The following is a 13,209-nucleotide window of genomic DNA, read 5'->3' on the forward strand; positions in this document are numbered from 1 at the left end:
AGTGAAAAATGAAATTCTGATAATGGATATTGAACATTTCCAATACATTTGAAATGAATAATCATCTGCTATCTCTCAGCTGCCGTTGTTTTGCAGAGAAAGAGGTCTTGTGGCATGTGGTAGCATCCCTACCTCCAAGCCAGAAGGCCTGGGTTTGAGTCTCACCTTCCTCAGATGTATCAAACATGTGCCAACAAGTTGATTTAAGAAAAGTATATCATTGACATATAGTCACCTATTTTCATGATTTATTTAATGATGGAGCAGGCAAGAGGGTCTAACCGGTTACTCTGCATATAATTTAAATGTTCGTATGTCTATTCAAATGCCTCAATTAATATTATCAATTAATCGTGCTCAGTTAAGAACGCCCTGGAGTTTAAAGGTGCATTTAATTGTCTAACTCTGCAAAGAAATTGATTTTGTTTTGTACCTAATAATCATCCAAGGTTCTCCTACATTGTGGGAAAACCCATGCAAAAGTTTTGTTCAATGAATTTATTCAACAAAGTGCTGGAAAAATTCTACCAGTTAATGTATGTTCAGGAAGAGAAGAAACATGGAAGAGATATGGCTGTATGAAAAGAAAAATCTGTTCAGCTAAATAGGAAGCTAATTTTGGCCCCTCCAATCTTATTAAAGAAGAGTTACAAGGAATGTGAATTGCTGTGTAAGAATTGTGATGTCATGACATATTCATAATTGTATAGCCTGTTTCACTCCAATCTCGTATTCAGAAAACAGTAACAAATCACAATTAAATAATCTGAAGAAGTAGAAGCACATGTATGCATTCATTTTTTTTCAAATTATAAGCCTGTTACTTCTTTCTAATTACATTGATCTAGAGTTACATGCAGCTGCCAATCAAGTAACAAACACCCTTCAGCAATAGTTCAGGAAAAGCAGCAATTTTACACTCTTCAACTTTGTAACCTTGAAAGTGGTGTCATTTCAGAAGGGGCATTCAAGATGTATGATCTTAATGTTCACTACATGATATTAAATGCCATATTATAGGGTGCACTCAAAACAGTTATGAGTATAGAAGGATGTAATTGAACACATTGTGTCTGTGCCAGATGTCAGCAACTCATCTGGTCCCATTACCCCCAAGCCTTTCTCTGCAGCCTTACCAATTCCTTTTCTCAAATAATGATCCAAGTCATGGTTGAAACTCCTCTAAGACTTTTTTTTTGTCAATCGCCTTAAATCAGTTCTTTCTGCTTCTCAATCCTTTCATCAGTAAGAACTGTTTCTTTCCATCTGCCATGACCTGATCCTTCATGGTTTTGCAAACCTCTGTCAAATCTTTACTCAATACTCAGTTCGAAGCAATGTATCTCTTAACAAATCAAAGAAAATCTATCAGTTGTGCTTTGTTTTAAAATAAACTAAATAGTAAATTATCCTATTTAAGCTTTTTGAAATGTTTTATTGCTTTTCTCTCTAGGCAACCACCGACATGTCATCATGTGAACAGAGAAAAACACAGATGTCACTTTGGTTCTTGCCCTCCATGCAAGCAGCCTTGTCAGAAAAAGCTAGCGAAGTGCGCACATCTGTGTCCTGCAACATGTCATGATGAAGTACTTGTCAAGCAAGCAAATTCAGTAAGCATCTTTAAGTAGAGCTAAACTTTGAGGAATTGCTGAAAGTTGGTTTGGTCTTTAACAAAACAAAAATTCCGTGAGTTTCAGTGAACTTTATTACTGGCCAGACTCTGGAAGGTAGGACACTTGGAATAACATTTGAGAAAGCAAAATTTAAGGTGCAGAACTTTGGGAAAATGATGAGACTTGAAGTTCTGTGTGCAGCTTTCATTTTTATTGTGCTTGCAGATGACTTATCCATTTAATTTTCGAATAACTAATCATTGTATCATTTTTCAAGCAGACAAATGCAAAATGAGCATATTAAGTGTGTTTGTGTTTTAGTTTTTGAATCAGATGACTAATAAATGTTCTGTAATTGGTTGCAATTGAGCTTTTATACTGATCTCTTTTTCACCTGAATTCTAAACCTGCCCTTTTTCGCAACATCTGCGAGTTCTTTTCTCCTTCTTTTAAATTTTTTCCTGTCATTATTATGTTCTTTATTGTTACAGGTTATACTTGACACTTTGTATTGCATTGGATTGTAGAAGAGCCACACATTTACTGGAACAATATTATTTATCAAATACATTCTTCTACATTCTGCCATCCAACTGACTTTTGAAAGAGTGCTACGTGAGAGTAGGATGGAAAACCATACAATTTGCTCTGCCATTCAATTAGAGCATGCACATCTGTATCTCAACTCCATTTGCCCACTATTGACTGACATTCCTTGATATTAAATAAGTAGATATCAGTTTCAGTTTCAGTTTTAGTTTAAATTGACTGAGCAATCTGGTCATGGTCTGTTTCCGTGCTGTACATCTCTATGACTGTAAATGGTCATAGATTATGTTAAAAATAAGACAATGCAAGAAACTGGAGAAAATAAATTAGTTATATTATAGTTATAAGGATGTACAGCATGGAAACAGACCCTTCCATCCAACTTATCCATGCTGACCAGATGTCCTAAATTAATCTAGTCCCATTTGCCAGCACTTGGCCCAAATCCCTCTAAATCTATCTTATTCATATACCTATCCAGATGCCTTTTAAATGGTGTGATTGTACCAACCTCCACTATTTCATCTGGCAGCTCATTCCATACACGCACCACCCTTTGCATCAAAACATTGTCCGTTAGGTCCCTTTTAAATGTTTCCCCCCTCGCCCTAAACCTATGCCCTCTAGTTCTGGACTCCCCCACTCCAGGGAAAAGACTTTGTCTATTTATCCTATCCATGCCTCTCATGAGTTTATAAACCTCTATAAGGTCACCTCTCAACCTCCGACGCTTCAGGGAAATCAGCCCCAGGCTACTCAACCTCTCCCTATAGCTCAAATCCTCCAACCCTGGCAACATCCTTGTAAATCTTTTCTGAACCCTTTCAAATTTCAACATCTTTCCAATAGGAGGGAGACCAGAATTGCGCACAATATTTCAACAGTGGCCTAACTAATGTCCTGTAAGCCACAACAATACCTCCCAACTCCTATACTCAATACTCTGATCAATAAAGGAAAGTGTAACAAACACTTCCTTTGCTATCCTATCTCCCAGCAATTCCACTTTCAAGGAACTGTGAACTAACACTTCAAGGTCTCTTTGTTCAGCAACATTCCCCAGGACCTTTCTATTAAGTGTATAAGTCCTGCTTTAATTTGCCTTTCCAAAGTGCAGCACATTTATCTAAATTAAACTCCATTTGCCACTTCTCAGCCCATTGGCCCATCTGATCAAGATCCCATTGTACTCTGATGTAACCTTCTTCGTTGTCCACTGCACTGCCAATTTTGGTGTCATCTGCACGCCTACTAACTATACCTGCTATGTTCACATCCAAATAATTTATATAAATGGTGAAAAGCAGTGTACCCAGCACTGATCCTTGTGGCACACCACTGGTTCGCAGTCTGAAAAGCAACCCTCCATCACCACACTTTGTCTTCTACCTTTGAGCTGGTTCTGTATCCAAATGGCTAGTTCTCCCTTTATTCCATGGGATCTAACCTTGCTAACCAGTCTACCATGAGGAACATTATCCAATGCTTTACTGAAGTCCACATAGATCATGTACACCTCTATCCTCATCAATACTCTTTGTTTCTTCAAAAAACTTAATCGAGTTAGTGAGACATGATTTCCCACGCACAAAGCCATGTCGACTATCCCTAATCAGTTCTTAGCTTTCCAAATACATGTGCACTCTGTCCCTTAGGATTCCCTCCAACAACTTGCCCATCACGGATGCCAAGCTTACTGGTCTACAGTTCCCTGGCTTTTCCTTACCACCTTTCTTAAATAGTGGTACCACGCTAGCCAACCTCCAGTCTTCTGGCACCTCACCTGTGACTATCGATGATACAAATATCTCGGCAATTACCTTCCCACAGATACCTCAGACACCTGCCCTGTCTTATTTCTCAAGTTTAGGTCAAGTTTTGCACCTTCTGTGGTTGGTACATCCTCATACTGAATCAGAAAATGTTCTTGTACACATTTAACAAATTCCTCTCCATCTGTTGAGGGTGTGATTGATGGGAAATGTTCATCCTGGAGTTCAGTTACTAGTGGTGCACCGCAAGGATCTGTCTTGGGGCCACTGCTGTTGGTCATTTTTATAAATGACCTAAATGAGGACATAGAAGGATGGGTTAGTAAATTTGCAGATGACCATAAAGTCAGTGGAGTTGTGGGCAGTGCGGACGGATGTTGCAGCTTACTGAGAGACATTGATAAGCTGCAGAGCTGGGCTGAGAGGTGGCAAATGGAGTTTAATGTGGAAAAGTGTGAGGTGATTCACTTTGGACAGAGTAAAAAGAATAGAGGATACTGGGTTAATGGTAAGATTCTCGGTAGTGTGGATGAGCAGAGGGATCTCTGTCCATGTGCATAGATCCCTGAAAGATGCCATCCAGGTTGATAGGGTTGTTAAGAAGGCGTAAAGTGTGTTAGCTTTTATTGAGTTTCAGCCATGCGATCACCTTGTAGTTGTACAAAACTCTTATGCCGCCACACATGGAGTACGGCGTACAGTGCTGTTCATCGCGTTATAGGAAGGACGTGGAAACATAGGAAAGTGTGCAGAAGAGATTTATCAGGATGATGGTCTTATGATGAAAAACTGAGAGACTTGAGGCTGTTTTTCATTTGAGAGAAGAAAGTTAAGAGGTGACTTAATTGAGATATACAAAATGATCAGAGGATAAGATAGGGTGGACAGTGAGAGCTGTTTTCCTCGATGGTGATGGCTAGCATGAGGGGACATAGTTTTAGATTGAGGAGTGATAGATATAGGACAGATGTCAGAGGTAGATTCTTTACTCAGAGTAATAAGGGTGTGGAATGCCCTGTCTGCAACAGTAGTAGACTCGGCAACTTAAAGGACATTTAAATAGTCATTGGATAAATATATGGACGATCATGGAATAGTGTAGGTTCGATGGGCTTTAGGCTGGTTTCAAGGTCGGTGCAACATCGAGGGCTGAAGGGCTTGAATTGTGCTGTAATGTTCGATGATCTATCTAAACCCTTAACACTGTGGCAGTCCCAATCTATGTGTGGAAAGTTAAAATCCCTTACCATAACACCCTATTATTCTTACAGATAATTGAGATCTCCTTACAAATTTGTTTTTCTCTTTCCCTCTGACTATTGGCGGCGGCGGGGAGGGGGGGGCAGCTTAAGCTTTTGGTCAAGATCTCCCCAATGAGAGGAAATGTGTTCTTTGTATCATAGTGAATCTTTTTACTCTTTGAAACACCTACATTGGGTCACAAACCAGTTCTCTCTTTGCAAGGAGAAACAAAGCGTTTATCAAATCTACATTTATGATTTAATTGAGTCCCTAATGTTCTAGTGAATTTATGCTGCAACCCCTTCAATCGTGATCTGTTTTGTTACCTATCATGCCGCAAACTAAATGAAACTTATTGCTCTAGTCAGGATCTAACCAGAGCTTTATGCAGTTGGAATATACCTCTCTCCATTTTACACTCCAGCTCCACTTGAACTAGCAACCAACATTTGATTAGTTTTTTATACCTGTACTGTAGCTTTTAGTTATTTCCGCTGATGTGTGCTAAAATATCTTTGCTTCTTCACATTTTCTAGATTCTTGTCATTATAAAACTACTTTGATTTGCCTTTTCTGTATCTAGAATGATTACTTTGGTCATATCCATGCAGAACTCCAATTGTCACTCATTTAATATGCCCGTCTATAATATCCTATTCCCATTTATGTTGCTTACTATGTTACTTATTTTGCTATCACCAGCAAGCTTGGATGCAATCCTTTTTATTCTTTCATCCAAGTTATTAAATATGGTGCAGATTCCAGGAATATGGACAGCATCATCGGCCTTGTAATCCAGAGCCCCAGGCTAATGTTCTGGGGGTTCATGAAGCCCACAATGGCAAATTGTGAAATTTGAGTTCAGACTTTTTAAGAAAAGATTTAAGTCAAATAGCAACCAGGTAGCCACTATTGATTGTTGTAAAAATCTATCTGGCTCACTTATGTCCTTTAGGGCAGGTAATCTGTCAGCTTTACCTGTAACTCCTAGTCTCACAGCAATATGTTTGACTCTTAACTTCCCTGTGGGCAATTAAGGATCGGCAATATATGCTGCCCTAGCCAGTGGCACACTTCCCATGAATAAAATAAAAACAAAACCAGTTGTAACACCTGCCCAGTTAGAGTGTGGACCTTTATTCTCATGCTTGGTTTCTATGTCTAAGCTAATTTACAATTTATCATGTTTGCAAATAATCACTTGAGGGAAGCATGGGAAAGAAAGAAATTCTACATGATGAGGTAAAGTGAATGAGCTTAGGCAAAATGGGGAATGAAAATCTTTTGAGTAAAAGAACTTAGATTTATTAAGTGTCTCATTTTTGTTGGCTCCACTCAGGCTTTATACAAGTAATTATTGTTGAATTGCAATTACTAGTTAGACTTGGAGGAGACAAATGACTGACTGAGAGTATAGAAGTGTGTTGGTACTTGTAAGATATAATGTTTATGATTAGGATGTAACATTCATGTACTTGATTTTCTTGTATGAAGGACAAGGTTTAAAAAAGTAAGTAGATGGAAGCAAGACATTTGCAAGGTGCAAACAAGACCAACATCTTATTTTTCTAAGGGGATTAAATTTATCTTTCCATCAAGAATAATTATATTTTGTACTTCAAACAGCACAGATTGACATTCTGTTTTGCAAATAGATTATTGTGACACCATAATTTCAAATTAAATGTAGAAAATAAATTGAAAAAAACTAGTTCAAGCTTAGTGATTAGATTAGATTATTTCGTGTGGAAACAGGCCCTTCGGCCCAACAAGTCCACGCTGACCCTCCGAAGAGCAACCCACCCAGACCCATTCCCCTACATTTACCCCTTCACCTAATACTACTGACAATTTAGCATGGCCAATTCACCTAACCTGCGCGTTTTGGACTGTGGGAGGAAACCGGAGCATCCAGAGGAAACCCACGCAGACACGGGGAGAATGGTGCAAACTGCACGCAGACAGTTGCCTAAGGCAGGAATTGAACCCAGGTCTCTGGCACTGTGAGGCAGCAGTGCTTACCACTGTGCCACCGTGCTGCCCAGTATTCTTTTATAGTTTTTAAAATATCAATGGCACAATCTTTTTTAAAACTAATTATAAGCTATATACTTAGTAGTAAAAATTACAGTTATTCATATCTCTTGTATGCATTAGCGCCAACCTGCAGGACCCTGGGAGCAACGTTCTGAACCAACTTTTATTCGAACTGCAGTACCCTGCCCACCTTGTCTGACTCCTATTCCAATGTAAGTACTGATAATAAGATTTGTAACTTACGTTTGAACTACTTCAGATAATTCTGGAACCTAATACTTGCAGTGCGTCTTAGCACATCATTGTGTCTTAAAATTGTCTAATCAAAAAAGAGTTCATTTTTCAAATTCCAAATGTAGTTTGTTTTTCGTTTTTAAGGTCAATGCGATAACTTTCAATTATTTGGTGATTGTAATTTGTGTATTCTGAAATAGGGCTTTTGTGGTTAAGATGTCATTAAGCTTGCTCTTGCATAGCGATGTTTTTCTGAAGGCATTTCATTTAAATTAATATTCTGAAACAAAGGTTTTGCTTCCATTATTTTCACTTTCAACATTTCTTGCTATTAAAGGCAATTCAGTAAACGAGGTACTTCATTGCATGTGATACCATTTTTATTAAACATACTGTAATTAATGGGAAATCCTCTGTTGTTATGTGAATCTTTGTCAGTCAAAAGATGCAATTAACTTTTACTGTAGTAACAATTTGCATTTATTTGTTATCTTCAAAGTAGAAAAGAGGTAATAGGCATTGAGCTTAGAATAAGAACTCTCATCCATGTCTGAAAGATGTTTGTCATTGTTTCCAAAGACAAAAATTTCACTGTGAGGTGCTGCATTTTGGAAAGGCAAATCAGAGCAGGACCTTACACATGTAAGGGGTAAGGTTCTGGATAGTGTTGCTGAACAAAGAGGCCTTGGATTGCAGGGTGATAATTCCTTGAAAGTAGAGATGCAGGTAGACAGGATAGTGAAGGCAGTGTTTGGTATACTTGCCTTTATTGGTCAGTGCATCGAGTATTGGAGTTAGGAGGTCATGCTCCAAATGAACAGGACATTGGTTAGGCCACTTTTGGAATACTGCGCTCAGTTCTGGTCTCCCTGCTAGAAGAAGGATGTTGTGAAACTTGAAAGGATTCAGAAAAGGTTTAGAAAGATGTTGTCAGGCTCTGAGGGTTTAAGCAGTAGGGAGAGGCTGAATAGGCTGAGGCTCTTTTCCCTGGAGTGTTAGAGACTGAGGGGTGATTTTAGAGGTTTATAAAATCATGAGGGACATAAGGTGAATCAAAGTCTTTTCCCCAGAGTAGCAGACTCAAAAATTAGAGGGCACACAGGTTTAAGGTGAGAGGGGAAACATTTAAAAGAGACCTAAGGGGCAGCTTTTTCCACACAGAGTGTGGTCTTTGTGTGGAATGAGCTACCAGAGGATGTGGTAGAGGCTAGTACAGTTACAACATTTAAAAGGCATTTGGATAGGTGTATGAATAGGAAGGGTTTAGAGGGATATGACCCAAATGCTGGCAAATGGGACTAGACCAATTTAAGATATCTGGTTGGCATAGACAAGTTGGACTGAAGGGTCTGTTTCCATGCTGTCCAGCTCAATGACTCTAAGTCAAAGATTGAAGTAGGTTGTCCCAGAAAGTAAAGGTTGTTTTGGCCCTTCAAGTATAAAGGAAGGAGGATGGAGATAAATTAATTTTGGGGTAGATTATATGCACTTTAGTCCTGAGCCTAAAGATCAAATTTAAAGTATTTAAGGATAACAGCAAAGTTGCAGACAATATTTCGGCCGAATATGCACTGGACAGGTCATTTGTACACTAGTTCAAGGTGCTTGGAAGGTTGAAGACGGAAGGACTTTGGTCATTTTGAAATTTGATAATTTCAAACCACAAGTACGTGTCAGCAGAGAAGTTGAGGGAATGGCAAACTGGATTTCAGTGATAAAAATTAATAGTCATGGTGATTTCAGATGTGAATGTTATCTATGTTTTGAATCACACAGGGAACCTCAAATTTGCATGGGCTGATTCACCTTACTTGAAGGGATGTTGACAAAACACTGTACAAGAAGAAATGTTCTAAACCTTGCTTGTAAAAGTGGATTTTAAAGAATATCTTAAAGGAATAAATATGGTGGATGAATGGGAGTTTGGGCAGGAAGTTACATAACTGGAAATGTGATGATTGTTCTGACAGTAATGAAATGAGTTAGGAGGTTGGAGTGAATGGTGTTTGGACCGAGAAGACTGGAGGCTATTACAGACATATGGAAGTAAAGGAGAAAGGATAAGAAAGATAGGATGTATGATTTTAAATATGTAGCACCTATGCAGGTCAGCAGGAGAGGTGTGATTGGCAAATGAGACTTACTGTGAGATAAGATGCACGTAGTACACTTTTCAAGTTGAAATTTATGGAGCGCAAACAATGGGAAAATCTATCTGAATTTGGAGAATAGTTTGCAGTGGATAATCTAGGCTTTCAATTTGTCTTTGTTCTGTTATTTCTGGTTCATTTGGATAATCGGAAGCATAGTCATCAAATAATTCCTTGCAATTATTTCATATGTGCGATTCATAGATATGCAAACAATTACTAACATCTTTGTTTGACTTCTAACTTTTTGGTATAATTTGCTATTTTCTCTTGCAGGGCTTGTCTAGGAAAACATGAGGTGAGTCCAAAAACACACTATTTATGGTAAATATGCAGTTAGGCATTTGATCAATCAAATTTCAGTGTGGTTTTCTGTTGTTGCAGCCTGGTCGTTGATGAGATCAGATTTTCACAGAAGTCAGTTAATCTTACTGATTCAATTTTCTGATTTCTGAGGCAGAGGACTGAGAGAAATTAGTGTTCATGTTGAAAACAAACTTTGAATGTATTTCATGTCTTAATTTGAATCTCCCCTTCATTTCAGTGGGACATTATTGGTATTTTAAAAGATGCCAGATGTCATTCAATATAAATTGATCTGCAAAGTTCCAAATGCTGTTGCATAAAGTTTAAATACTTTCTAGTAAATATATTATTGAATTGTTTTCTATTTATTAAAACTGATAATGACCTTTGGCCAAAATTATGTTGTGGGTTACGTGATTCTATGTACTTTGCATTGCAAAGATGAAACACAATTACTGCTGAAGGGACGCTTGTTCAGCTGAGAGCACACTTTATATTATTGACTATGATGCCCCAATGTAGCTACTGCTGCTAGCCTCAATTTATCAGTTTGTCCTGTGTTTAGTTTCATGATTTTGCTTATTTAATCAATAATACATATTATTGATTTTACTGTTTATCAAGGTCATTTGATGTGAAGGTACAGTGGGCAAAGTCAGAAGTCACATGAGACCAGTTATAGGCCAACAGGTTTATTTGAAATCACAAGCTTTCATGGTGCAGTCCCTTCTTCACACCTTGTGAAAGGCTGTGCTCCAAAAGCTTGTGATTTCAAATAAACTCTAACTATAACCTGGTGTTGTGGTACTTCTGACTAAGACCATTTGAGATTGAGGTGGAAAATTATGTTCAGTTTTTAAAGAAAAGCCTTAAAGGTGGAGGATCTTAGAATTGTTTCCTGGTTTATGTTTCAGCCAATCTTCGTTAAGGCAACGGTAGTAACGCTGAAGTTGCCCTGAGGTTAGCAAGGGGAAGGATACTGCTGTTGAGTGGAAAATATGCAAGGGCAATAGCCATGGACATCAATGAGTTTAGATATGCTACACAACAAGATAAACTGATTTTCTACACTTAGAGAAAGAATGGCCCTTTAGAATGGGGTGCCGGTATGGTTGATACTATGGAACTATATGCAAACAAAAGGCATTGTTTACATGGGGAAAATATTGGTAGAAGAGTAGCTAAATTTATGGGTGAATAGCACATTCAGAAATTCTGATGTGGTACGGTCAGATGTTTTAATTTGAGAAGTAGATTGAAAAGCGCACTTTATTGTACCTCGAAGCAAGAGGAGAGACCAGTTTGAGTAACTCGAATAAGACAACATTTAATAGATCCTTGACATTGTTTGAGTAGCGTAATTGTGAAAATGTGAATGAATATTAAGTCTATTTTAATTTGAGTTCTATGGCAAGCATGTTTTCCTGTTCAAATTTTGCATTCGTGATGACTGAGATCTACTGGAACTGTTGCTTAAGTATCACCAAAGGATGAAACTTAAATTAATTGCTTTACACTGTTAATTAGCAAAGAGGGTGCTATCTACAATTACTGATGTTTTTATTTGTTGCCTAAGAATGCATTCTTTACTTCCTAATTTTGTAGTTTTTTATTGATGTAAAAAAACTTTTATTGCCCTGCAATGGTCGATTCTCCCCATTAACCTCATTAAACATTTTAATATGGTTGGTCACACAAAAGTTTCCCCTTTGAGATCCATGCTGATAATCGAGACTATATTTTTGAATTCTAGCTATACTTCTATTTTTGTTAGTTAGAAGTCCATTTTTTTTGCCAATTATTTTAGGCTGACTGGTGCATGTCTCCTTGGAAATGATATGCGCCTCTTTATAAATATTGGAATTACATCACCTAACATAGAGTAGACTGTAGTGTGAAATGAATATAATAGTTAGATTGAAAGAAGTACAACTAAACTGCTGATGGGACCTTGGACGTGACGAGAGAGGAAATAAAAGGGCAAGTATTACACCTGGGAAGGTGCTATGGGAAGGTGAGTTAGTGTTAGGAATGATAGAGCAGTGGGTCAGAGGAATTAGCCCACGCGAAATGTTTACAATGGTGGGGAGGGGAAAATACATTTGGAGTTGGTGGAAGTGGTGGAGGATGACATTTTTAAATGTAGAGCTTGGTGGTGTGGAACTTGAGAACAAGGGGAACACTATCATTATTCTGGGGAAGAGGAGAACAGGTGAGGATAGAATTATGGGAAATGGGTCTTATACTGCTGAGGGCCAACCACATGAAAGGGAATCCTCTGTTTAGGGAAAAAGACAACATGTCAAAACCACCCATCAATATGAGAAGCAATGGTGATATATTTTCAAGACATGATAGTATTTTGGAGGAGAGCTTGCAGGTGGTGTCATTCCCATGCATCTATTGCCCTTGTTCTTCTGGGTGATAATGGTTACAAATTTGGAAGGTAGTGTTAAGTAGATTTGATGAGTTGTTGTAGTGTGTGTCATGATATGGTATACACTGTGGCCATTGTGCATCAGTGATGAAGGGAATGAACATTGAAAATGATAATTGAGCTTCCAGCCAAGTGGGCTGCTATATCTTGGATGGTCTCAGTGTTTTGGTTGTTGTTGGGGCAGAACTCATCCAGGCAAGTGGAGAGTATTCCACCACGCTCCTCACTTGTGCCTTGCAGATGGTTGATAGGCCTTAGCGAGTTTTGAGTAGATTTTTGCTCCATTTGAGGTTCTGGATGTAGGTTTGCTCACTGAGCTGGAAGATTCATTTCCAGATGTTTCGTCACCCTATGAGGTAACATCTCCAGTGGGCCTCCAGGCGAAGCAATGCTGATGATTCCTGATATTTATATGTTTGAGTTTCTTTGAGTTGGTGATGTCATTTCTAGGTCTTGGAAATGATGTCACCATGGGAAATGACACCACCAACCCAAAGAAACCCAAACATAGAAAGCGGGAATTCTCAGCCTCGCGCAGGCCCACGAAACATCTGGAAATGAACCTTACAGCTCCGTGAGCAAACCTACATCCAGATGGTTAATAGGCATTAGGCAACATGATGAGAGTTATTTGGCACAGAATTCTAAATGTCTGATATTTCTCTTGTAGCCACAGTATTTGTATAGCTGACCGGTTCTTTTTCTACACTATGGTAACCTCAACACCGATCTTTGTGGCACTCCACTGGTCACAGGCCTCCAGTTTGAAAAAGAACCCTCCACTACCACCCTCTGTCTTCTACCTTTGAGCCAGTTCTGTATCCAAATGGTTAGTTCTCCTTGTATTTCATGAGGTCTAACCTTGC

General features: G+C 38.5%; 1 protein-coding gene across 1 annotated transcript in view; it reads left to right on the plus strand.

The window, feature by feature from the left end:
* Nucleotides 1-13,209, plus strand: part of nfxl1 (nuclear transcription factor, X-box binding-like 1) — a 156,776-nt gene that overhangs the window by 74,712 nt on the left and 68,855 nt on the right. The window contains exons 13-15 of the mRNA XM_060830967.1: nt 1,454-1,613; nt 7,337-7,428; nt 9,877-9,898. Coding sequence (XP_060686950.1) covers nt 1,454-1,613; nt 7,337-7,428; nt 9,877-9,898 — 274 coding nt within the window. The remainder of the gene's footprint in view (nt 1-1,453; nt 1,614-7,336; nt 7,429-9,876; nt 9,899-13,209) is intronic.

The sequence above is a fragment of the Hemiscyllium ocellatum genome, chromosome 1, assembly GCF_020745735.1.
Source record: "Hemiscyllium ocellatum isolate sHemOce1 chromosome 1, sHemOce1.pat.X.cur, whole genome shotgun sequence".
Taxonomy (NCBI): domain Eukaryota; kingdom Metazoa; phylum Chordata; class Chondrichthyes; order Orectolobiformes; family Hemiscylliidae; genus Hemiscyllium; species Hemiscyllium ocellatum.